The following is a 26,702-nucleotide window of genomic DNA, read 5'->3' on the forward strand; positions in this document are numbered from 1 at the left end:
TAGTTCATACAAGAAACAGAAGACAGATTTTTTAAAGATTTTATTTATTTATTTGACAGAGAGAGTTGAGAGAGAAAGAGAGAGACAGCAAGAGCGGGAACACAAGCAGGGGGAGAGGGAGAGGGAGAAGCAGGCTCCTCGCGGAGCAGGGAGCCCAATGTGGGGCTCGATCCCAGGACCCTGGGATCGTGACCTGAGCCGAAGGCAGACGCTTAACGACAGCCACCCACACACCCCAGAAGACAGATTTAATTGAGCTACAGGATCTGCTCAGAAGACAACCAGAATGGCCAAGATCTGGAAACTGTGTCCCATTAAGCATGGCTTAAGTGAACTGAGGCTATTTAGGAGGACAGAAGGCTTGGGGTGACATGACAAATATTGTAGTCGTCTGTCATGTGAGAGAGGAATTAGAAATCGTTTGTGTGAAGCTGATTTTTGCTCAGCCGAAGGAATATGTTTTTAACAATCAGGGGGTGCTCAAACTTGGAACAAGCTGCTTTACAGAGCTTCTCAGATTCTATGATTCCCTACTCATTTGAAAATTAGGGAGGTAGAAAAGACGGCTGAAGAAGATGACCGCAGAAAAAACACCGCCCCCCCCCCCCCCGCTTGGTTTCAAAGCCCAAATCCCACAACATGGGGGGATACTTGCTTGAGAAATCTGCCACTCAATTACCAAATTGGGTGCCACTATTTAAAGCCCTGATTCTCCTGGGCTTTGGTGTTTTGTACTGCCCCCTACCTCTAGCTCAGTTTCCATTAGGCATAGAGGAGGAGAAGGCACAGAGGGAGTTATGGGGAAAAGCCAAGAGGGAGGTCTCAGAGACCAGAGTCACAGAATTGCTCAGCTCTGTTTCATGAAAATATCATGGTATGGGGCCAGTGAGTAGAGAGAAGCACACTTTCTTTCCTTCTTGGAGTCCTTGCTCACTTGTTCTCTCTCTCTCTCTCCCTTCCTCCCTCCTTCCCACTCCCTCTCTCCCTCTCCCCCCCTCTCCCTCCCTCCCGTCAGTCAGCTAGCCAGAAGGAGGGTTGGTGCAGGGATAGGGGCCGAGAGTGATCATTTCAAGTCAAAAGGTTGACACCACATTGGTCAGGCGAGCTGGGGAAGGAATGAGATGATGAGTCTTCACGGGTTGTGAAAATTGAAACAAACAAAACAACTTGGGGATGGCGTCCCTGGGACTGTGTCCCAGTGAATGTCTCGGAACGAGGCCTTGACCAGGGTGCAGCAGAGTCTTTTACAGGTATTCCCCTGAAGTAGCCCCCGAAGCCTCTTGGCCTTTCAGAGCAGATACTTGCTCTGCTTTTCGCCTCACACAGCCAGGCAGAATCGCCAGGGCCCCCTTGCTCGAAATTAGGCTTCCTACAACTAACTGCCTTGGAATCAAACTCCACTCCCTTCCCTCTTCATGCTCCCTTCTCTCTGCCCTTGGCCAGAAGTAACCTGTGACTTCACAAAGCAATCTTTTTCTTCCCTGTGCCCCATCAGCTCCACTTTCTCTCCCACTCACTGGCAGGATGTGAGTGAGATCCGTGTACAAGGGCCATGTCTGCAGCCCGGCCCGTGAGAACTTTGTTGACACTTCAAGATTTTTCTCTCCGTGTCCTCTCTCGAGTCTTGTCCACATCTGCACTCTTAACCCCGGGACAGAAAAGTCAGGAATCTATCAGAGCCCTCCCTGAAAGTCCTCTTGCTCCTCGGAACAGAGAGAGCTTTCAAACGTGGCTTCCTGAGTTTTCCAGTTTGCTGGTGGGTGGGTCTGGAGTGGGCATCCCGTCTGCACATCTGGCAGGGGGCGCTTTCCAGATTTTCCTCATGACTCAGGATCAGTTTCTGACTGCGAGGCGGGGCAAAGGCTCCTGAAGTTTCTGCGAGGCACCTCCCCCTGTGAGCAGAGCTTGGTACAGCCCAAATAGTTTTCAGGTTAAGAAAGCCAGGATCTTTGTGCAGCGGCACTGACTGAGCAGACTTTGTAGGGGTTACCTGGCCAAGAGCGGCGGCGGCGGCGGCGGCGGCGGGGCGCCTGGGCTAACTCAGGTGAGCAGGGAGGGCGTTTGCACACTTCTCTTTGCTGGATAACTTGGAGGCTAGAGGAGGCAAAGCAACTGGAACTTTATAGTTAGTCCAACTCGGCAGCTATCATTTTTATGAGTTGTCGGAATCCAGTAGGCGTGTGGAATAGTTTGCAAACTTCAAAACGAATGGGACACTTTGTGATGGGGGGCGGGGGGATTGAGGTTGTCTGGCGATGAGATTTTTCTGGTGATATCTGGTCGGTTGTGTGTGGGGTTGTTTGTTGGTGGTGGTGGTGGTGGGTTTTTTTGTTTTTGTTTTTGTTTTTTTTGTTTTTGGCTTCTTGTAACCCAAAGTACCTGAGAAGGAAGAACAAACCTGGGAGGGAGGTGTGGAGGGAGAAACCCTCCCAGGGCTGACAGGGCTTCCTTCTGGCTTCTGCGGACCCACAGTTGTGGGCAAATTATTGAAAGGCAGGCATAATCGTGGCTGCACACTGTGTACCAAAGGTCTTTAAAAGCCCTGGGAGTGGGGTGCACGGGCTGTGCGCTCTTGCACAAGAGAGAGTGGCTGTGGCGGCTGTCCTGTCCGTGCGGCCGGGGGTCCTCCTGCCCTGGTGACAGGTTGATCTTCTTCGTCTCTGATTTTCGCTCTAGCTTAAACTTTGATTTGCAGCTGGGGCTCTACCCCCTTCCTCCCCACTCCGCTGCCACTCACAGCCCAGGGGCTTAACTGGGCTACTTGACCAGAGTGGGGCGGAGGGGGGAGGGTGGCAAAAGGATCCGAGTATTGCAATGGAAAATTGGTTCTGAGGATTTGGAGCCTGCCGTCTGGGGACAGTCATCTAGGAAAATGAAACAAATTCTAACATCCCGACGGTCACCTCTGGCTTCAGGATAAAGCATCGTGGTTTGTATTCATGTTTTACTGAAATATGGCTAACGTCTCATTTGCTAATCTCGGTTGTGCAATGAAAGACATTGTATGGGAGGGGATTAAAAAAAGATTCTTCGGGTGTGGGGCTGGGGGGGGACTGCTAATTAACTCCTCTGCCAGTTTGTGTGCATGTGCGCGTGTGCGCGTGTGAATACTTGGAATTTGAATAGTGTTCTTTATTTATCCTTACAGAGTCCCTAGCAGGCCACGGAAAAGTCTAAACACTTGCCTTGTCAGGAATAGGTTAAAAAAAAAAAAAGTCTTTCCGTGTCCTTGGGTGTTTTCGGTTCCTAAATTAAAAGCAAGGGAAAAAAAAGTCCCTTTGTGACCCCCAAACAGTGTTTCTTTGATTAGCTTTGATTTGAAATCATCACACCTTCTGACAGCTTGCAATTCAAACACAAAACTCCCGCGTGCATTCTTGTGAGAAGAAGACAATGAGAATTCTCAAAAGCAGGAGGTCTGAGTTTTCGGGCCAGCTCTGTCACTAACTGTGTATGTATGTAACCTTGGGCCCGGGCTTTCACCTTCTTGTGAAAGCAAGGAGTTGGGCGTCGTGATTTCTAAGAGTCCTTCCAGCCTAACATTCTGTAAAAATTGGAAGTGGATTCTCGCAAGGCTGTAAAATTAGAGTTATAGGATGGGCTTATTCATCCAAGAGGGGAAAAAACGGGTAGTGGGGCAAGCCAGCCAAAAAGGAGAGGTGGAAGAGAGAGGGGGTATCGAATGGCAGAGGGGCCATTTTATATTGGTCTTTCAAATGTCGGTGAGTGTCTTAGTTAAGGCAGGTGACCACATCTCATTTTCCGCTAAGGATAGAGACGAGATTTATTTTGCTAAAAATGAATGTTTTCTAATACTGCTGCTGGACATTGGTCTTATCTTTAAAAGTTAAAAGTATGTACATATGCTTAATTTTATTCGATCCCCCCCCAACCAGCATAACACTCTGAGGTTGACAAGACAGCCATCGTATTTCCTTTGTGCTGATGGGGAAACTGAGGGACAGAGCTGTTATCTACACTAAATGGTGGTATCTGGGACTCGATCCTGGATCTGCTGACCACTTGTGTTCTTTTTATGATTCTGAATTGTTTTGTATTCTTTGATAAAGTTCTTCAACAGTGGAATTAAAGGGAATTGTGCACTCTTTTTTTCTTCTTCCAGTTTCTTTGAACAGTCTTCTCTCTGGATAGAGTAGATGTGTCCCAGATAAGGCTGGATCCAAGGACTTTTATGGTCCCGTTCCAACCCCAGGATATCTGGCCAACAAGTGGAATCTGGTCAGCCATATGTTCCCTGGTAGATGCGTGTGCATAGATGTGGGCTATGACTCCGCCTGCGTAGCCACGGGAGGCACTATTCTCTGGGGAACATGCCTGTCATCCTTGCACAGGGGCCACGCTCATCTTCTCAGTATCGTCCCCATTTTAGTGTATGTGCTGCCGAAGCCAGCGCTCTGTGTACCGTGGACGCCGAGTTTTTATTACTTCTCCCTCCCCGCACCACCCCCAGGTGTGAGACTAAAGTGGTGCCTACTTCATGCCTGGGCAGAGTTAGGTCTTCTGCATTCAGTTTGCTCTGAAAACTCCTAATTGCTGTTACCTCCTATTTTGCTTCGAGGACAGCACAAGGGGGAACTGAGGGCGGGGGGTGGGGGAGAGGGAGGGAGGGAAACCGGCCAAGGACACCACTTCGGGAGCCATGCTCTCTCCCGCTCTCCCCCTTAAATGCCCGCCCTTCCTCTCCCGCTCACCCCGGGCAAAAGCAGTTTGTAACCTGCAGACCGGATTTCCTCTCTCAGAGAACAATTCTCTTTAAGAAACTGAGGCAGATTTCCTGTTTCAGAGCCAAATCTGGTTTCGATGTTAAGGCTGACCCACAGGTGACGAACAAGTGATTTTCTTCGTAAGAGTTTGCCCAGCTCCCCCGCGATTTCCAGTCCAGCGAGTAGCAAAAACTCCATCCCCCCAACTGCAGCCCTTGTATTATTCTACGTGGCAGGCTCCCTCAACTTCCCCTGGCAATCTCCAACTTTCCACCCTCTGGACCCACCCCTCCCACTTGCCTGCGTTCACACAGCCTTTTTCATGCTCTATCTCTAGGCAGTGGGTCCTCACTGAAATCGTACTGCTTGAGACTGTCGTCTTAATGCAAAACCCTGCACTCTGCTTCACCCAACCACCCAATACCTCCGACCCTCAGACCACGGGGTCCCTCATCTTAGATGTGCCCGTTCCCTTTGTTAGCCAGAGGCTCTCTTTGGTTGATACCCGAAGCCCTAGCTTGGATTCTATTTACTGACTTTCTCAATATGCCATCTTTAACCTAAAGGCCCTCTTGTCTTCACAGTTGGGTGCAGTAAGGCAGCCAAGAGGAAGCAGTCCCTTCCCCACTCTCCTGGGCTCCAGCAGGGCAAATTGTTTGCGACAAACCCAACTTACAAATTTCTGGGTTTCCAGAAGGTTTTGTTTTTTTTTTTTTTTTTCCCAGACTTACCTAATGAACCCTCTGAGGTGAAGGGTTCCAATTCTCCCATGATCATCAGACCGTGGACATAAAGAACATTTTCAGTATCCACCGTGGCAATAAGTGCTAGGCAGAATGCCTCCAACTTAGGTATCATGTTTGCTTTGGAAGGTTTTCCTCATTTGAGCTTAAAAAAAAAAAAAAAGAAATCCCTTCAGTGACCAAAAGAAGCAGTGTGGTGTAAGGGGAAAGCTGCACACTGAATCTGACATTGCACAGACCTGGGTTGGAGCCAGTTTTGCGTTTCTAGCTGCCCCTTCTGTGAGTTGCCATTTCTGCAGATACAAAATAAAGGGCACGGATAATGCCTCCTAAACATGGCTGCCACCAGGAGAACCTGAACTAGAATGTGCGATTCGGACAATACATGCGAGCGTTAATTGTCTGCATAAGACATTCATCCGTTCAACCGATATTTCCTGGACAGCGGGTGTGTGCCCAGCCCTGTGCTGACAATGTGTATCTTGCCTTTACGGAGCCCTTTCTGCTTATTCAAAGTACTTTTACGCTAACCATCTCATTAGGTACAGCCACAGGGTAAGGAGGGCAGGATAGAGAACCCCACTCCCCTGATGAGAAAATCGAGGCACAAAGGAACCAAGCCAGAAATGGGGCGCAGTTCTATTCTGCAAGTCCAACAGGACCTGAGCCTACAATTTGATTCGAATGAAAGCCTGTCAAATTTCAGGCTGATAGCCTGCTGCTCCGTATTTACTGTGCACGCCCTCACCCAGAAGGCTTGCCCTATACACGTCGGCTGGATATTCTGCCTCTGGAAGGGTCTACTGGGATCATAACTGGTGTTTCAAATCAAGCCTGATTTTCTTGTCAGTCGATGCGGCTTCTGCCTGTAGATAGGCCCTCCTTATAGAGCAGGGACTTGCCATTTGACTGAGTAGCGAGGGAGGCATGGGGGCAGAGCGCCTTCCCAAGAACAGGAAATACCCATTTATCCAACACGTTCAAGGGCTAGGGGGTTCTGGCGAACTAAATACCCTAATTGCCCCAGACTATCCGCCATTTACAATCCCCAGCCCCTGGCAGTCCACCAACCCTTCCAGGGAGAGCCAGAGGCACAACAGTGTTTGTTATAAGTTAGAGCACACGTGAAAATTGGGGTCCATTTGTAACAGGCTCCAGAAAGGAGACTGGGTGTACATTCAGATTGGCTCCGCTACTGCTTAACGGAAAATTATTACTGATACCTCTCATGCCTCCAAATACAATGAGATACACTTTAATATTTGAAATATGTGAACAAAATTAAATCTGATGATTTAATCAGAATTAAATCTGATTTAAAGGCATTTTGGCATTTTGCAGTGTCCCATAACCTTCAATTTGAAAAACAAAGGTCCATCAATAAGGCTATATATTAAAAAAAAACAAACAAACTATGATTCTTTTCAGCTTCTTATTCCTTGGATTCAGAGAAAGGGTAAGTTTGTTTTTATATATTGTAGTTTGCAAATAATGTCGAATTCAATTTTTTTTTTTTTTTACGGTTTTCAAATAGGAAGACTTCTTTACCATTAAGGCATCTCAATATAATACTGAAAGGACGTGAAATAAGACAGTAGAGAGGTCTGATTATTATTTCACTTTTTATAAAGTAGTGACTCCCTCTTTATTAACTGGATTTTGAGCTGTTACCAACAGAGACACTCTTTAAAGTGCTAATTAGTTTTTTCAAACTTCGCCCACTTTTCAGCAGATACTCTGACCTTAGATACATCCTGCTTCGACCCTCACGTAATCATGAAATATAGACACAGTTATCCCTAAAAAATATTTTTTAAATAATTGGCACCATGTAAATTTCACAACCCTCCTCTTACTAACCATTGAGCGTCAAGAGAGAATCATTAAAATCATTACGAATCTATCTTTGTGAATCAAGCAAAGGCATTGAGAACCCTATTATCACCCCAAAGTTATTTAAAATCAAAGTTGTCTTTCAAATTATCCCCATAAAAACCAGTTGTTAGGGGCATTTGAGTGTGGGGCACTCAGATAGACCATTGCTTGAAGAGCCACTATATTAATTCTCTATTTAGCCGTGTGAATTTTTTTTTTTTTAAAGAAAAGAAAGCAACAATGTATTGCCGTGGGATAAGAATCTATAGTCCATCAAATTAGTGTAATTGAATTTCAGAGTCTGCCTTTTAAAGTGGGCAAATGATTGCATGTTAGACTTTGAAGAAGAAAGACACAAACAATCTTTCTATCTTCCCTTGTCTTTGGAGGCCATCTGCTGAGCTCTGTTGCTTGCATTAGCCTTCCTGGCCAGTAATAAAAAACGCAAAGCTCTTTTAATGATAAAAGGGAAGGAATTGTGTAAAGGGGCTCCTTAGAAGTGAAAGGGGCTGCTTCTCCCCTGAAGCACATAGTGTGTGGCCCTTCAGGGCACCAACTTATTCTGAATATCGTAAAATGACTTTTTTCTTTTATCTTCAAATTTAAAATTGTCCTTTGCTTGAAACTCCTCTCTGCTGATGTAAAATGGAAGCTTGCCCTTTAAATGAGAATGACATTTAGGGAGCGATCTTAACATTTATTATCTATTTTTTCAATGATATTGTTCAGGCCCATATTGCCCCATTTGGCAGAGGAAGAAACTGAGGCCCCCAAATGTTTTAGGCACCCTAGGCAAAGCCCCATGCTGAGCTAATCGGTTGCAGAGCCTGGACCCTACTTTCCCTGAAAATCTTCACTTTTCTTTTAAAGCCAAGCTCCATGTGCCTAGCTCCAGGAATAAAGTCACTGGGATGACTACCGTTTGTCTAATTTCAGGTAATCTTCAAAATACTTCAGAACTTCTTCCTCCAGTGACCACAATTTTTCTCATTCTAGACATAGTTCGGCAGTATGGGTCCTCCTCTGAAGCTCTTCAAAAACCAGAAGTACCAGGAACTGAAGCAGGAATGCATCAAAGATGGCCGACTGTTCTGTGATCCGACCTTTCTGCCTGAGAATGATTCGCTTTTCTACAACCGGCTGCTTCCCGGAAAGGTGGTGTGGAAACGTCCCCAGGTAACTTTGTCTTTTGTTTGTTCGTTTGCTTTTTACTTTCTGTCTCCTTCTCAGTCTCTTGCATCATAACTCTGCCTGGTCCACGGTTTCTCTCAACACAGCCTACCACGCGCAAAGCAATTTAGGAGACAGCTTTAATGTGGCAAGTGTTATGGATCTGTGCTTCTGACTCTAGCTTGGGGAATCTTGAATTTCAGTCATATTTGGTCAGATAGCAATTTTAAAAGAAGAACAACAAAACTCCTGATGTAATGAGCATAAATGAAATGAACTCTACAAGGACAAGATGGAGTTTTGGGGGGGGGAGCAGGGGAGATTTCTTTGTTACTCTTTGGATACCATCACCTGGATCCCCTCACCATTAGCCCAGTGGGATCTAAGTAGGAGTGTAGCTCTTTCAGACCTATCACTAGTTATTATGGTTCTCTGCAGAACAGCTGTATATTGTGTCTCTAAACCAAGTCTCAGAACCTCTTCACCAGCCCTGCATGAGAGGGAGCTCAGTGTATAAAATGATAGGATGGTGGAATCTGGAGAATAAATGGCAGGCAACCTTGCCTTCTCTAAAGGGTATAACTGGAAGAAGGATATTATACCCGAGCTCCTTCCCAAAGTGGGTGACCAGGGACATAAGCCACAGAGGGCTGTTAGGACATGCACATTTTTGGACCCTCACAATATCCTGAAGGCCTTCTGATCCCATGTACCGATGTATCTTTTTGTGCCCTATTATGCAACCACCTCCTTTAACAACTTAAGGTTGGCTTTCATCAGCCAGCAGGCTTTTTAGTTGCAATTACATTCCTTAACAGACTTCTCACGAGAGCCATTGCAGTTGCTGTAGGTTGCCACCAGGTGGTGCCAGGATACATTGGTCCCTTCAAGGCTCTTGTGTTTCCTATGTGACTGGAAGGACTGGTCTCAGTGTTTGCCCGCAAAGTATGATAGCCATTGAGAGTATGAGACTTGGAGAAGTCCTTTCCATCGGAAGGAAGATGACACTCCTCCTGACCTTCTGCGCCTCCAGTTGTTGACATCCCCGCAGATCACTGACCTGCCATAAAAATCTGGGAAACGTGAGCAGAATTCACTAGCCACTAATTCGGTATGCAGAGGGGTAAGTTCTGTTTTGTTTTGTTTTGTTTTGTTTTTGCAGAAATGCACGAAGAAAATAAAGATATCTTGTCTGGGTGCCACTCTTATGAATGGATGATGATAATGAGGGGCACCACTCTTTTCTGATGCCCGGATCGGAAAGACAGGACATCCATGGGGCAGAAATAGCTGAAAAGGAGGCAGGAAATTGAGGAAGGTTTTCTGTTGGGGGGAGGGGATATCTTTTTAAAATAGGACAGACTTGAATGTATTTCTAGGCCAAAGAGTAAACAGTAAAGAAGAAGAGGTTGAAGACACAGGAGAGAGAAGGAATGATTGATGAGGGAGAGGTCCTGGAGGAGATAGGAGGAGACCCAATGGGCGGCAAAGTTGTAAGCCAACACGAAGCCATTTCCCAGATGTGAATCAAGCTGACAATGCTTCTTGTACTGGCTGGGTCTTGAGACACATGCTCCCTCCTCTCTCTTGGCTCAGTCCTTTGTCCTTTGCCTTCTTCTTCCAAATTCTGTGGACTGAATCCTAGATGGATTAGCAGGGAAGGAAAAAACTTGATAACCATGGCAAGAGTCCATCTTGCCTCTGAAGCAAGCAATACCCTTTCCAGGGTGAGGGGATATCAGAAAGAGAGGGTGAATTGGGGTGGGTAGGAAAAGGAATCGGCATTTATGCCATGCCTACCATGGGCCTAGAGACTGTGTTTAGAGTTTTCTGTACATTTTTTTTCATTTCATCTTCATTTGCCATGGCTTAGCAAGGTAGGTATCGTATACATTTCTCCGACGCGATTCTTTTTTTCCAGTTTGAAAACTAAAGGTAAATATTACTGCATCCGTTTTATTGATGACAAAAGTGGATCTCAGAGAGAAGGTAAGAATTTACCCAGGGTCCGAAGGCGGACACCCTGGGATTTGAAACCAGGCTTGACTCCAAAGCCCACGTTGGTTTTCACGCCGCCATGTGGCTGTTACAGAGAAACCGAGCTCTTTGGGTCTCTTCTTTTTTTTTTTTTTTTTTTTAAAGATTTTATTTATTTATTTGAGACAGAGAGAATGAGAGAGAGAGAGCACATGAGAGGGGGGAGGGTCAGAGGGAGAAGCAGGCTCCCCGCCGAGCAGGGAGCCCGATGCGGGACTCGATCCAGGGACTCCAGGATCATGACCTGAGCCGAAGGCAGTCGCTTAACCAACTGAGCCACCTAGGCGCCCTCTTTGGGTCTCTTCTTTTGCTAAAATTGGTAGCTTCCCACCAGTCAATTCCCACATTCCTCCTCCCTGGGTCGATGCTGTACATCCATTAAATGATCCATACCCTCCCTTTTGAGAACACCCTGTGAGCTTAGTCTTAAGTCTTGAGAAGCATTTATTGAGCACCTACTCTGTGCAGCCTCTGTGCAATTTACAGACACAGACTGGGGTGAGGCACTCCCATTCTAGTGGGAGAGATGGATATTGAGCCATCAACGAGTTAAATAATAAATGAATGCCTGATACAAGAAATGCTATCTTCAGGCACACAGACAGTAAACCCTGTAGGGTTTTGAAGAAGGGGGAGATCAGCATAGATTGTAGTGGTTGGGAAAGGGGCCTCTTGTGGGAAGGAGGGAAAAACGAGGTTCTGGACCACCATCTGAGTCTCCTCAAAAAGCTCTGGATTCCTTTCCAGCCAGAGTGGAGGCCAAGGCTGTGGTCAAGAACCACGTCAAAGTTCTCTGGCCTCCCATCAGGAAAGCCAAGACACAGCCCTGGGCCTCTCTGAATTGGCTCAGGGAGACCAGATGGGTCGTTGGCCTCACCCGCTTCATTGGCAAGGTTGAGATCCCGGTTTGTAGGGAAGCTTGCAGACATCTTGTCCCTTGGCATGCCACACAGCCTCATCCTCAACCAGGGCTGTTTTCTGAAGTCTCTAAAATGGAAGAAGCATGATTAACCTGATATTCTCTGTTTCTTCCCTTTCCCATGTTCAAAAGCTTCTGCCTTTATAAGCCTTCATGCCTGTAAACCCCAGGGCTAGTTGAACCAAACAACTTCAGTTAAGCCCCCAGTATCCTAGGGCAGGATTAAGTGTCCCCTTCTTCCCAATTGCCCCTCCCATGCTGTGTCCTAAGGAGCCACTTTAGATAGGCAGGGATTATGGGAATGTTTTGCAGTTATTCAGGGCCGGCTCATCTGCCCATACCCTCCAGAGAAAAATCCTTCTCCTTAACTCCTCCAGTGGTCCACCCCAGGCCTAGCTTCCTGGATACACTGGTATATGGCTTGAGACATGTGTTCCTGAACTTTCCTGTCCTCCCGGGGCTTCCTCATATACAGTCTTAGTAAATTCTAAGCTATGCCGATTTCTACTGACTGACCGCGTGATCGTAAGGCTTCAGGTACAATTTTTAGGGCTGAAATCTGGCTGGCCAAATGCCCATAAAAAAATCTCTTCTCCAGCCACTCTTCCCTCCTACCCGCCTCTGGCTTTTTTCCTGACTGACTCATACCCAGCTACGAGAGGGTCTTAGAGTCAGACACATCTAATCCCTGACTAAAGAGGAGCAAACCCTCGCGGGGATTTGTGCAGCCAGCTGTGGGGGAAGGAAGGGCACCTGCACAAGATCTTCTGTCAGCTCTGGTCGAGTTTTGAGCCCGGGCCCTACTTACCATTTCCCTTGCCCAGGTCCTTCCACGAGGAATACCCTCCCCAGGGGCCATTTCACTACCCTGCGTGGGAGGAGGGTGATGAGGGTCTGGATGAAAGCCAAAGGTGGTAGGAATGGAAGGGAAAGTTCGATGAGGGGAGACATCAGAAGCAGAATACACAGGCCTTGGGGACAGATTGCCTGGGAGGAAACAGTAAAGGGGAAAACACTTTTCTCTGTGCTAATCGAAGTTTCCGGCTCCCCGCTGAATGGGGCATCTCTGTGCCATAGTTTTGGCCTAGACTGGTCATAAAGTTCTTATCGTTCCCAGAGATCATGTCCCCCAACCTGACTAGTCCTCATGTTTTCCACTGGTGACACAGTTGAAACCAGCTGGATGGGCCCATCCTGTTTATTTTCACTTGTGCCCTTTACCAGCTTTCTCACAGTACAATTTATAGGTCATAAAATTCACCTGTTGGAAGAGTATGAGGCAATGATTTTTAGCAAATTCACAAAGTTGCAAAAACTTCATCATGGTAGAACAGTCACAGTCACCCCGTAAGACCCTCTGTACCCATTTGCGGTGAGTAACCCCCGCCCCCCTGTCACAGGGACTCACTTAATCTACTTTGGCTTTCTATCTAGATTCGCCCGGCTCTAAACATTTCACTTGGAACAGAAAAGTAAAAGCAACTGGTTTCTTTTGCTTTAGCATAACATTTTCAAGGCTCATTCATGTGGCAGCATGTAATCAGTTTGTCCCTCCCATGGCTGAACAGTAATCCATTGCATGGATATGTAAATTCTTCCCAATTAAAGCAGTTTGAGATTTATACCTGGAGTCTTGTAGCCAAAGTCTGAAGGTTCAAATGGGATAACTATGTCGTGACTCGGTTGTCTAGGCTGGAAGTAGAAGTTAGGCTTAAGACCTGAATTCTCAGGCTTCATATTGAGTTTTCCTTGGAGGGTTAAGGAAGGAAGTGGCTATTTTACTGATGACATACTCTTCCCGCAAAAGGAAAATTCGCCAGCAGGTAAAGTGAACTCCTTGAGAGGCTGGTCCAACATTGGTCCCTGAGCCCAGCTCCACCTATGAAGGCCCTGCTTGGAGGTGGTTCAGGTTTCTTAGGATAAGGTAATGGCTACTTGGACCAACTGGCACAGCCCTCGGGTCCCGAATGGCAGCCCTGAGGCCTTCTGGGACTCGTTAGGGTGCTGGACTTGGTCATAATATATCTACTGCAGGGCCAGCCTCACTTGCAGGTGTCCAGGCCCCCAGCCCCTCAGTACCGCGAGACTGGAGCATCCTTGAAAATGCCTCCGCTCTTCTGGCTGCTGGTTTTCTCGGCCTCCTTTCATTTTACTGCAGTTCTTGAGGTTGTTGACCCGGGACCTCAATGCTTATTGTCCGCTAGTTTCGCCTGTGTAAAAAAGTTGCAAAAGCCACGTAGAATGACACGTACAGGGCTCCAAGCCTGGTAATCGTGTGTCTCCCTCCCCGCCAATCTTCCAGAGGTCTCTGCGAAGGGAGCTGAGGTGAGGACAATGGGAAGGACTCTCAGTGCTCAGTTAAGAGAACATATTTCCTAGAGAAGCTGTTTTGCTTGTAGAAGGCTTTGGCTCGGGGATGGGGGTGTGCGGGGACGGTTCCTGGCTTTACTCTTGGTGTCCAGCTTCCTAGTTGTGTGTGTTTCCCCCCTAAGAAATTATTTTGCCTTGACAAACAGCCCAGTTCAAGGATCACAGCAACTGCGCCAACACAGCTGGGAGCCATTAGGGGCCCAGCATCTCCCCTCCCTCTCAAGCCACCCAAATATGTGAATATGTGAGCTGTGACCTCTTCCCCAACTCCATTCCTTACCAGTCCAGCAGAGCTCAGGCTGAAATATCCCATCTGCACTCTCCATCTCGGCTCTGAGTTACAGGAAAATTTCTCCCGCCTTACTTCCTTACTCCCAACATGAAGACACCCCGTTGTCCAAAACTAGAGAAAAAATCAATAAACAGCCATTTCATTATTTTCAAATATGTCACCAAAAAAGTCCAGCTGGCCGTTAGATTTGCACTGACTTATTACCCTTTACCCTTTCTCCCTCCTTAGCTCCTTTCTAGTCTCGGACTTCCTTAAAGAGGTAGAGGATGTGGCATAATAAAGATTTCCTCCCATGTTTCACATCACGGTGCTGACATACATAAGAGATTGATTCCCACTGAGTGGATGAAACTGAGGCGTTTAAAGCCTATTGGTGATATTTAGCTTGGAACCAAAAGCCGAGATATAACTTAAGCAAGTCTTCCAGAACGATGAAGAGCTTTTAGGCAAGTGTTAAGCAGAGAGGCATGAAGCACCTTCCCCAACTATATGTGCTTTTGAAGAACCTCAAACTTCAGTCCTAGGTCTCCTACTAACTACCTGCATGCTGGGAGGGGCAAGTTGCTGCCCTTTCCTGAGCCTGTTTTCTCCTTTATAAAATAAAGAGGTTGAGTAAATAGTCCCTAAGATTTCTTTCAGCTTTGACAATCTATGGCCTTTTAATTTATCATGTTTTATTTTTTATTTTTTTTTTTAAAGATTTTATTTATTTATTTGAGAGAGAGAGCACATGAGAGGGGGGAGGGTCAGAGGGAGAAGCAGACTCCCTGCTGAGCAGGGAGCCCGATGCGGGACTCGATCCTGGGACTCCAGGATCATGACCTGAGCCGAAGGCAGTCGCTTAACCAACTGAGCCACCCAGGCGCCCTAATTTATCATGTTTTAAAACCCATTGTTAAATGGCCATCCATCATGCATGAAGAGTGGTGAAGGAAAACTGGGCCATGGGCCAGTTTACAAGAGGAAATAGAAAATAAGGGATTTTTTGGGCCCAAATTTATATTCTCTCATGATTACATAGAGTTACACACACACACACACACACACACACACTCACAGAATGACCACATTCAGCTTGGATCTACAGGAGAATAATTACCCAGTTTCTCAATTTGAGTTCTGTTTACAGGTATTTGCTCATTTATGTGACCCTTTATGTCTTGAATAAAAACTGGCATGCCAAAAGTGTTGGCTGAGCCTGGATCCCTGCTGTGAAATGAGAGCCTCGTGGCAATCCAAGACACTGTAATGTAACCCCAACCACTAACAACTTCACATAAAACCAGCAAATAATTTGCCTTAATAATCTAAAAGCACACTTTTCCATACACCAGTGTTCACTTTATTGTTTTTCCATGCTAGGCAACTATTATTTGCATCATTGAAACCCAAGAAATCATTGTATAACTTTATGTCTTGCTCCAAATAAAATAGTAACACCTGGCCCACGAGAAAAAGCTGTGTTTAGTTTCATCTTAGAAAGGGCAAAGAAACAATTGGGAAAGAAAGAATATCAGGGCCTAATTCACCCAACACACCTGCTCTATGCTCAATAAGTGAAAAAACAGGCAAGTCCCAGCCCATAAAAAAATATTAAGATAGAAGTCTTCTTCTAAGACAAAAAAGTGATGTCGAGACACTAGGTATGCATCTAAAAAAAAAAAGACCAGAAAATCCCAAACTGAAAACCCACCTAACCCTCTCCTTTTGGCAGAGGGATACCCAATTAATCTTTATTTTGGATTTGTCCCTGCCTAGAATGTTTATTCTTTTCTCATGTGATTTTGGCTTTTAAAGAATATATGGAATGTTTCGTTCTGTAGACCAGATCCTTCATCAAGGAAAATTATGTCCATTAAAAAAAAAAAGAGGTTTGAGAACCAGAAAAATATAGCTGTCTCTATTTAATAAAATTTAAAAGGATATATGTCTAGATTTTCTTTCCATTTGAGACTAGGATTTATTTCTGCTGGGTAAGCAGAATGTCAAGGTACCGGCCAACGGCCTCCTCCACGAAGCTTTCTCCAGATACTCAAGACTTCGTTGGTATTTCCTGCCTTTGAACTCTGCAAGTGCTGATTCTCTGAGTCACACAATCATGTCTTCAATTACGTGATGTTGTGTATGCGGCAATGCCTTTGTCTATGCCTGTCTCTCTACCCATCATGCCTCCGTACCTCTCCCTTGTCCAACTGCCTCACGCTAGTCATCCCTAAGGCTTCAACTCGAGTGTCACCATGGCTATTCAGTCTATTCTATCTACCACCAGGGAGACTTTGGGGATCCTTCCTCTAGACACCGATTATACTTTGAAAATAACCGCAGTGTGCCCTCAGACACTGTGTCCTCATTGTACTATTTGGGTCTCATTTTCCTACTTGCCGTGGGAGTGGCACGGCTGTTGACATGTTTGGGGAAGAAAGACCCATACGCCCCAAACAAATACTGTCCCCCACCTCTGTCCGGCTTCCCTCAGAACAACCTCTGTGGGAAAAGAGTGTGTTGAAGTGCTCCTATGAGGGGTCCATTACCACCTGCTGCCATCTGTATTCATCCAAAGATGGGGAAAAATCTAGTTGCCATGGAGACTGCCGTTGCCTTTGCTTTATGTTGGGGAAAGGGCTTTCTGTATAAGGTCTCCGAACTCATTTTCCCAGGGAGGGAGAAGCATTCACCACCGTCGGGCCTTGTTTTTTGAAATGCAATTACCCTTCCAGGCACAGGTGCTTCAGAAAATCTCCTCATGACCAACAGGACCGGAATGCAATGTGCTAATCTCTATTTCTCTTCAAAAGCTCACTGCTGTAGGGAAAACTCTTCCAAACCGCAATGCTAGTTCTGAGCACCCCCACCAGCCCATCTCAACCTGTCTCATCGCATCCCCTCCTCCCATTTCTCCTGCCACTTCCCCTCATAACCCTATCTCTGCGGCCAGATGATCGACTGCTTTGTATTTTTCCTCACAATCCCACCCCCCCAACTCCCTGGACTTTCCCTTTATCCCACTTATGGAAGTCCTAGTCATGATCTCTGTCCTGCCTACTTCAGCTCACGCTGACTCTTGGGAAACACTTTCCACACCCTTAGAACCAATTATTGTATCTGCAGGACATCTGTGATGACCCCCGTCTGATCGTGGGCAACATCAGCAACCACCAGCTGATCCAAGGGAGACTGGGGCACAAGCCGATGGTCTCTGCGTTTTCCTGTTTGGCTGTTCAGGAATCTCACTGGACAAAGGTATCCCCCTCTCTTGTGAGACCTCACTCAGTTTCCACCTTTTTGTCTTCCTTAGTAATTTTGGGAAAAATCAGGTCATTAAGTTTTTTAGATTGTTCAATTCCTGAATTATGAGAATCTTTTACAAGTTATGAGGATTTTTTACCAATACAGGAAGTTGAAAGAATTTTACAGGGGACACCTATATACTCACCTAGATTCTTACCATTAACATTTTACTCTATTGGCTTTGTCACACGATAGTTGATCTTTTGTCACTTGTAGTGCTTTGACCTAGTAGCTCTGCATACTTGTGTTCTCTGCACTGACTGGAGGATAGAGCCAGCAGGGGCCAGGAAATCACAGATAGGAATAACAGAAAAGACAAGAAAAATGGAAATAGTTCCTTGAAAAGGTTCTAATAAATTCTCGAGTACAAAAATTTCTTTGGCATTTAGGTCGAGTCAAAGGCAGTGAAGCGTTGGCTTGATTTGACTTGATTTTTCTTCAGAAAAAGAATTTTCGAAGAGTGATGTGTAATTGCATATAAAAAGGAGAATTTCCCCAATATAATTTTGTTCAAGGTGTGAGTCAAATCCATATAGAATCTACATGAAATCTCTAGGATGGACCTTTAAAGCCCGAAAGTGCAGGCGTCTGTATTTTCAGTGATTTTGTCTTTTAAAATGCCTTATTTAGATGGTTAAACATGCAACCGGATATGTTAGTATAGACAGTTTCTCATGATCGACTTTGTAGATTATCTGTGGGAAATAATTTAATTCCTAATTGGCTTCCCCTCAGTCACCCTGTGTGTATTCAGGGCCGGCATGGTAATACTATCCTCAGCAAAACTGACCTAGGGAAGCAAAAGTTGTGGGAAAAAAATGCCCAACCTAGGACTTCCCAACCTAGATCCAAACCAGATGTATTTGGTGTGCTTCCTACTGCCGTATAGATTTGCTGGAAGTCAACTGCAACTCAGTATTTGGATGTGGTCTGGTGAATAACAGTTGTATGACTGTTCTTATATTTCCAGACAATTCCCAACCATAAGGAACAGGAATGGGACCCTCGAAAACTTGATAAATATGCTGGGATATTTCGCTTCCGTTTCTGGCATTTTGGAGAATGGACTGAAGTGGTGATCGATGACTTGCTGCCCACCATCAATGGAGATCTGGTTTTCTCCTTCTCCACCTCCATGAATGAGTTCTGGAATGCTCTACTGGAAAAAGCTTATGCAAAGTAAGGAGGGGGTTGACCAGTCAGTGGTCAGCGTACACGAGGAAGGGAAGGCCGCATTTGTCCTTGGGAGCTCATCCTCTCCCAGCCGAGCCCTTGAGTTTAAATGGGGTAGCATAGCAGTCAGATCCAAGGCATTGCTTTGGGCCTGGGCCTGGGCCTGGCCCTCAGAAATCCTGGATGATAGAGAAATGAGCTCTTCCGGTTTCCATTAAAAACCCTCCCTGCTCATAGGTGCCCCTTCCTGCTGCTGATCTGCAGATCGCATGGCATCATGGCTTCACCTTTTCTCCTTCCCTAATGTTTACCCGGAGAAGGAGCTTCTTCACGGACTGCCCTTGCTCAACATAACCTAAGCCGAGAAATCTCTGGCTATAATCTCATAATATCTCTCATTTCATACCTCGAGAAAAGCCAGCTGGTAAAGGCTGGCTGGGCAGGGACTGTTCTAATTCTTGGGAACAAGACGTCCTCCACCTGGAAAAATTAGTTTACCAAGATAACCTTGCATATTTGCCCCCAGGCTGCTTGGTTGTTATGAAGCCCTCGATGGTTTGACCACCACTGATATCATCGTGGACTTCACTGGCACGCTGGCCGAGACCGTTGACATGCAGAAGGGAAGATACACCGAGCTGGTTGAGGAGAAGTACAAGCTATTTGGGGAGCTGTACAAAACATTTACCAAAGGAGGGCTGATCTGTTGCTCCATTGAGGTTTGTTGTCACCAAAAACAACCATTCTTTGCTCACACTACAAAATTAGTAGGGAATGTCACCCTTTCCCCAGAGATTCAGGAGAAGGCATTATGGCGCTCAGAAAGCTAACAATATGCATTGAGTCCTGGAACAGAGGCCACTGAGCTTTAACTTTTTTTATTTTTTCAGAATTTATTTATTTCAGACAGAGAGCGAGCGAGCACGAGCCGGGGGGAGGGGCAGAGGGAGAAGAAGACTCCCCGCTGATCAGGGAGCCCGATGCAGGACTCGATCCCAAGATCCTGGGATCATGACCCAAGCCGGAAGGCAGACACTTAACCGACTGAGCCACCCAGGCGCCCCAGAGCTTTAACTTTTTATCCTTCTGTACGAACCATCCCACTGGGGGCGGATGCAGTTTCTGAGCCTGTGTCAATAGCCTCTGCTAAATTATTCCTCCTACCTCTGCCCCTGGAGGTAGAAGTTATAGCAGTTTGCTCATGCAATAAACCAGCCCCACCAAATTTTTAAGCTGTTGATATCAGTGTACTACTGTGGGAGTTTCAATCTGAATTGTTTAAGTGGGTTATTATATTAAATTCTTTATTTCCTTTCTTTCACTTGCTTTGTGTCAAGTCAGGTGTCTGGATAAAATTTCTATCTGCTTAAGGAGAACTGGCTTCAACCATACTGGGGTAAACCAATCAAGGAAAAGTTGGAGCCAGGCCTTGGGTCTCTCAATTCTTGTGGCCTTATGTATCTTTCTTTGCTCTCAGTCTCCTAATCAGGAGGAGCAAGAAGTTGAAACTGACTGGGGTCTTCTGAAGGGCCATACCTACACCATGACTGATATTCGCAAGATCCGTCTTGGAGAGAGACTGCTGGAAGTCTTCAGTACTGAGAAGCTCTATATGGTTCGCCTGAGGAACCCCTTGGGACGTCAGGAATGGAGCGGCCCCTGGAGCGAAATGTGAGTGACATTTCACTTGGACGGCCACGTCTCCCAAGCCCTACAGTTCTCCCAACGCATCCCTCCAGATTGCTAGTGGGCTGTCAGTGCTTAGTGACATCTGTGGGGTCTGTGACCCAGCCAGAGGTGAAATAAAGCAGGCCCAATCCTCACGCCTTCCAGTCCTTTGGTGTCCTGCTTCCTGTAGGAAGTCAATGGTAAACCTAATGGCTTCTCCCTTCATTCATTTGCCTTTAGTTCTGAAGAGTGGCAGCAGCTGACTATGGCCGACCGCAAGAACCTGGGGCTTGTTATGTCTGATGATGGAGAGTTCTGGTGAGGAGGGGTTTTCAGTGCTAAGGGCCTTGGGGCTCCCATGTGGCACTACCGCTGTAGGTATTTGGCACCATCTTCATTTCTTTCCTGCCTTCCTTCTGTTCAGGATGAGCCTGGAGGACTTTTGCCGCAACTTTCACGAACTGAATGTCTGCCGCAATGTGAACAACCCCATTTTTGGCCGCAAGGAGCTGGAATCGGTGGTGGGATGCTGGACTGTGGACGATGATCCCCTGATGAACCGGTCAGGGGGCTGCTATAACAATCGTGATACCTTCCTGCAGAATCCCCAGGTTTGAATCAATTTTTTTTTTTTTCTCCTAATCTTGTCTCCAACTTCTCAAGGCAATAGGAACTTGGGTCTCACCTTGCAGTATTTCTTTGACATCAGTTTTTCAATTTGCAGCTGTTGTGTAATACTCATCAACCAAGGTGCCTAAGGATTGGCTCAGACGCTGTAAGTCATGGCAGACTGTGTCTATTGCAGAGATGTATGTGGGGAACAATATTAAATCTGAGTCATCTCCTCTGGCTGCCTCTCCCCTGGTGCCATATTGCTTGGTATGGCTCTTTGTGATTGTCCCCCATCGGACAGAAAGGATCTGCTCCCAGACACTCAATTCTTTTTCATTTCTTGACTGCCTATCTGTTCTCTTGGGTGCGCATTTACAGTGTGCATCTTCTTTCTCATGCAGTGAATCTTCTGAATGCCATCATTACGCCTCCCTTCTCTCACCCAGAACCAGGTCATTTTGCCCAGGATCTGAAGCACTACCCGATCAGTGACCCTATCTCATCTGTCTTCCATTACAATGTTCTTCCACATGATCCATTAGGGGTCAAGCCCAAGCATGCCCCAAAGCAAAAAAATCCAAACATCCAAAGCCTGAATCTGTAATAATCTTGATGGTTTTACCCCCAAATGTGCTGATGAGATAACCCACGGGAGGCAAGAATTCTGACTGTACTGTCACCTTACGTCGGTATGTCTTTTTTTTCCATGGGCCTCATTGGCCAGGCATTTGGAAGGACGCTAAGATGAGTAGGCTGATTTATTTAACTCATACCTTTTTCCCCCCATTCTTTCCATCCTTTCTTTTTCATCTTAATTGTCTTTTTTTTTTTAAAGATTTTATTTATTTTATTTATTTGACAGAGAGAGAGACAGCGAGAGAGGGAACACAAGCAGGGGGAGTGGGAGAGGGAGAAGCAGGCTTCCTGCCGAGCAGGGAGCCCGATGCGGGGCTCCATCCCAGGACCCTGAGATCATGACCTGAGCCGAAGGCAGTCGCTTAACCGACTGAGCCACCCAGGCGCCCCTCATCTCAATTGTCCTTAAAGAAAGGAAGGCTCCCATTACCGCCCCCCCGCCCCACATCATCCCCATGTACAACCCTGGAAATGTTTCAAATATCAGGCACATCGACCGAGCTGGAGAAATGGGCTTTTGGCTTCACACTTAACTGCACAAGATTGATCGTTAGGGGCCTTGCAAACCTATGATTCTGGATTTATTTTCTGTTTCTTGCTAAAGGGAAAGAGAGAAAAAAGCAGAGAGAGAGAGAGAAAGACAGAGACAGAGAGACCAATCAGATGCCTTTTAGTTTTACTTCCCAATGGCACCATGATTCCCTCAGATGATGTTTCAGAGTCTCACGCACAGGTCTGCAGCTTCCCAGCAGAGAGGATAGCAAAGCCTCAGTTCTCCAAGGAAGTGGGTCCAGCCCCTCCAGAAGCCCCACATCTGGGCTGGCTAGAGGAGGCTAGCTGAGGGGGATGCTGTAGTATCAGGCTAAGTCAAACAAAAGTGCCTTTTGCCTTTATGGATTCTGGAATTTTTCAGTGTGCAGCTTTTAAAAGCAAGGGATGATTTAAAATAAACCCAAGATCTTACCAAGAAGCTTACCCTCTTTGGCATCGAAGACCCAGGCGTGAAGTTGTCTCTCAATCCATGCCAAATGCCATAGGGAGGAGCAATATATGATCTCCACTTAGCAAGCCCATGAATTATCCAAGGCCACAGTGTCTGGTCAGTGGCAAAGCCCAGAAAATGATCAGAGTCTCTGCTCCTCAACGTAATTGTCTTCTCTGAGATCTGAGCTGGCTCATCTGAAATGGAAGTGCTAACTAAAGCTCCATGGTGGCCTCTTTCCCTTAGTACATCTTCACCGTGCCCGAGGATGGGCACAAGGTCATTATGTCACTGCAGCAAAAGGACCTGCGTACTTACCGCCGCATGGGAAGACCTGACAATTACATCATTGGCTTTGAGCTCTTCAAGGTAAGAACGGGCATGTGCAGCAGAGAGAATAATGGCAAAGAGAGTCACAGTTAGGACGGCCTGGGGTGAGGGGAATGAAGATAGGTACAAGGATAAAGAAAGCAGAGGACCTAGGATCTCCTAACATGAACACTGCGATTCGAGCGGAACAGGGCATTTCGTCCTGTCTCATTTTCAGGTGGAGATGAACCGCAAGTTCCGCCTCCACCATCTCTACATCCAAGAGCGTGCTGGGACATCCACCTACATTGACACCCGCACCGTGTTTCTGAGCAAGTACCTGAAGAAAGGCAACTACGTGCTTGTCCCAACCATGTTCCAACATGGCCGCACCAGCGAGTTTCTCCTGAGAATCTTCTCCGAAGTGCCCGTCCAGCTCAGGTTCAGCTCCCGCGGCCAGTCCAGCAAACTCCTAGTCTCTGCTTTGCCTCCTGTCCCAACCCACCCCCCTCCCTTGACCCTGCTCCTCCTATGCAGACACGCAAAAGGACAACCTGTCCAAGTCAGACTTCACTGACGTGACGGTGGTAGAAATATTTCTCAAAATGGTTATTTTCGTAACCACGAAAAATTCCCCAGCAGAGGTCTGAGCTTCAGACCTCTGGGCTGCCACCTCAGGGGAACAGGCCTATAGCCTAAGCTTTCCCATGTATATCTTCTCTTCCATTCTCTGGCTGACTCTATTCTTCTCTTAAGCAGCTGGGACTCCTCACGGCTCCTCTATTATGTTCTGAATGCTGGGTCACCAAAGCTGCCTTTTCACCCCGGCCCTGCCTACTCTGATCTTTATCTGCTGGGCCTTAACGCCAGGGGAAAGGAAAACAGACTCATAAAATACAAGCTATGTCTGAGGAGGAATGAGCTGGGTCACTCAGTATTCCATGCTTTTCAGCAGCAACGGCTGCCTTGGCAAGCCTATCTCCTCATCAGAGGGCATTCGTCATCAGTGGCCTGTCTTCTTTTTGATGTTCCAGGGAACTGACTCTGGACATGCCCAAGATGTCCTGCTGGAACCTGGCTCGTGGCTACCCGAAGGTGGTGACCCAGATCACCGTTCACAGCGCGGAGGGCCTGGAGAAGAAGTATGCCAATGAAAGTAAGAACCGCAGAGGTGTCTGGGAAAGCGAACTTCAGTTTCATTTATTGCACCTATGGTTAGAAAAGGTGGTCACGAACAATTCTCTCCAGGGGTATTTTCAGTCTCGGGAAGTCAGGATGGCTGTTGACCTGGACAGAGAACGGGATGTGAACTTCCTTGGGCAAGGCCTACATACTCTTCATCTTTATAAAGGCTAGAGAAGAAAAGGGAATCGGGATCCAGGGTTCAAGGTCATTCTGGTACCCAGGTGTTAGGCTAAAAAGTCCCAGTGAACTAGTTTCTCGACTCTCTAGAATGAGAACTGTAATCACTCCGTTAAAAGCGACTGTCGCTTTGTTCCAGCCGTAAATCCGTATTTGGTCATCAAGTGTGGCAAGGAGGAAGTCCGTTCTCCCGTCCAGAAGAATACTGTTCATGCCATTTTTGACACCCAGGCGATTTTCTACAGAAGGACCACTGACATTCCTATTATAGTGCAGGTAGGTGTGTGAGCAGGGACCCCACCCCCCGCCCCCCAGGCTGGCTCACATTCCATTTGAGAGGCTGGATTATCCCGAGTGCCTCAACTATCCAGGATACACAGCAAGGGTCATCCTGGTCTTTGGCTGTTTATTTTTACTCCAAGACACCTCCCACCAAGCACAGACACTGACTGCCTCATTAATTTCCATTGTAAACACCCTCCCCTCCGTCCCTTTCATTGTGGGTGGAAGGGCACATGCTCACAGGTACACGTGTTGTGACATGTACTATAAAATCCCATGAGGGGAAGCATATGCCAGGTCAGATGACCCTTATCCTGCTAGGTCAGGATGGACCACTATCACTTGGCTGTTCTGCTGCCCGGCTGCCTTTACAAAGCCATCGTATAGCTGACCTTGAGTGCTGCTGGCTGGCTCTTCGCCTCTCCTCTTTGAGGTAGCTTCCTGTCAGCTAGAGCCTGTTATCGGGAAAGAGAGTCCCTCGGTTTTAAAACAGGCCTTTCCAAGTTCGGCGCTAGGTTCTAGATGCCACTGGGCCACGTCCGGTCTCACAGAGGGTGGTTCACATTTGCTCTCTTGACTTGTCTCTCCAGGTGTGGAACAGCCGGAAATTCTGTGATCAGTTCCTGGGGCAGGTTACTCTGGATGCTGACCCCAGCGACTGCCGTGATCTGAAGTCTCTGTACCTGCGTAAGAAGGGTGGCCCGACTGCCAAAGTCAAGCAGGGCCACATCAGCTTCAAGGTTATTTCCAGCGATGATCTCACTGAGCTCTAAATCTTCAGCTCTAGGGAATCCTGACAGAGCTTTCCATCCTTCCCTTTTCTGTCAGGTGCCAGGTCTTACCTAATCCATACTCCTTTGAAAGAAAGAAACTCACAGTAACTAACTTTTCCTTTCTTCTGATAAATCCCCCATACCTCCCGATCCAGGTAGCATCAGTAGCTACATAACCTATATACCTCCAGCAGCTGGACAGGGGGAGGTGACAGTCCTATGTGGAGATCACACAGATGTTTGCCAACAAAAAGATCTCTGGGGCTTCCGGGGGTGAGATTTAAGCAGGACAACAACGGCCTGGATACCCTACAGATGTCTTTGCTGCTCTCAGGCGCCCAGTGTTATCTCCCCTGTAGGGCGTGTTGAGGAAGGAGGAGGGGTGATCAAGGCCAAGCTGGTCTAGCCTGACATCCCAGCTCCCGACTGAACACTTCAGACTTGCCGGCAGGCTTTCAGCCAGCGGCCAGAGCCTGCTTCTGAGTCCCCAGCTCTCATCACCGCCGGTCCCAATGCCACTTCCGCCACCACCGCCACCGAACACCACCAACCATCACCACCCCCGGGAAGTGTAGTCCTGCCCTCACCCAGGTCACCCCCCACAGTAGGTTTTACCTGCATGTTGAGGACGCTTCCTAGGTGCTTAATGACGAGCTGGAGTTCAGTGAGGTCTAGACAGCCAGTGGGAAGGGCCCGAGCTCCAGCTCGATGGAAGCCAGCTGTGTGCCCCCAAGAGGGAAACATGGAAGAAGCTGCAGTGGGAGACAAAGCCTCGGTCCCCCACCCATCCACACACACCTACACTCACACACGCGCACATGGGCGCGCACGAACTACCGTTCAGGCAGTCAGCGGGCACGAGGAAGGACGAATAAGTACCACACACCCCCCGAAAGGATGAGAAAACCCTCCCAGGCATATAGTACAGCCAATTTGGGGCCCCTGACTGCAATGTGAAATCTCCTGCTGCTGCTAGGTTTACAAACAAGCCCATTGTCCTGTGCCTCCGAATATCATTGGTACTGAAGACCCCACCTGGGGGCTTGAGATTTTGGGTCCCAACCCCAGGCTTCTCGGTTGGGAAGCTTCATTCCCTGGGGGCGTTTGTTTGCCCTCTTGTTTTTTCAGTATTTCTACAGAATTTTCTCTAGAGTCAGTCATTCTGAAATGTTCTTCCCCTCCATCTCATCTATCAACGTTCTACCCCTCCTTCCAGGTCCAGCATAAATTCCACCTCCTCCATGAAGCCTTCCCCAACCCCTCCCAACCCCCACTTCTGACAATATTTCAACGCTTCTGCAATGATGAAGAAAAAGCATAGTTGTAGTACTTAGTCTAGTCCAGCACGCATTCATTTAAAAATATATTTTGTAGGTGTTTTTTTTTTTTAGCTCACTCATTTCTTACCATGTTTTTCAGTCTGTGTAACTTCTGCAGTGCCTTCACCACACTGCCTTACATAATCCAAACCACAATAAAGTTCACAT

General features: G+C 47.0%; 1 protein-coding gene and 1 pseudogene across 2 annotated transcripts; one reads left to right on the forward strand and one right to left on the reverse strand.

Moving 5' to 3' along the window:
* The first annotated feature begins 1,947 nt into the window (after positions 1-1,947).
* Positions 1,948-26,702, forward strand: CAPN6 (calpain 6). Of its 2 annotated transcripts, XM_078065074.1 has the most exons (14): positions 1,948-2,044; positions 8,339-8,518; positions 17,239-17,370; positions 18,389-18,597; positions 19,118-19,310; positions 20,069-20,262; positions 20,500-20,577; positions 20,684-20,870; positions 22,736-22,858; positions 23,037-23,239; positions 23,833-23,954; positions 24,300-24,436; positions 25,033-25,182; positions 26,432-26,702. In XM_078065074.1, the coding sequence occupies exons 2-14, from the start codon at positions 8,354-8,356 to the stop codon at positions 26,534-26,536; spliced, it is 1,998 nt and encodes a 665-aa protein (XP_077921200.1). In that variant the 5' UTR covers positions 1,948-2,044; positions 8,339-8,353; the 3' UTR covers positions 26,537-26,702. The 2 variants fall into 2 exon arrangements, with proteins under 2 accessions (XP_077921200.1, XP_077921201.1); XM_078065075.1 differs by having other exon boundaries at positions 25,033-26,702.
* Positions 4,306-4,414, reverse strand: LOC144380648 (U6 spliceosomal RNA; annotated as a pseudogene).

The sequence above is a fragment of the Halichoerus grypus genome, chromosome X, assembly GCF_964656455.1.
Source record: "Halichoerus grypus chromosome X, mHalGry1.hap1.1, whole genome shotgun sequence".
In the NCBI taxonomy this organism is placed as follows: Eukaryota; Metazoa; Chordata; class Mammalia; order Carnivora; family Phocidae; genus Halichoerus; species Halichoerus grypus.

Excerpts from the sequence above, each read along its gene's own strand:
- CAPN6 (XM_078065074.1), top strand. The coding sequence starts at position 8,354 with ATGGGTCCTCCTCTGAAGCTCTTCAAAAACCAGAAGTACCAGGAACTG. Across the intron at positions 18,598-19,117 it reads CTGGAAAAAGCTTATGCAAA|GCTGCTTGGTTGTTATGAAG; the intron begins GTAAGGAGGGGG and ends ATTTGCCCCCAG. Across the intron at positions 25,183-26,431 it reads AGGGCCACATCAGCTTCAAG|GTCCAGCATAAATTCCACCT; the intron begins GTTATTTCCAGC and ends CCCTCCTTCCAG.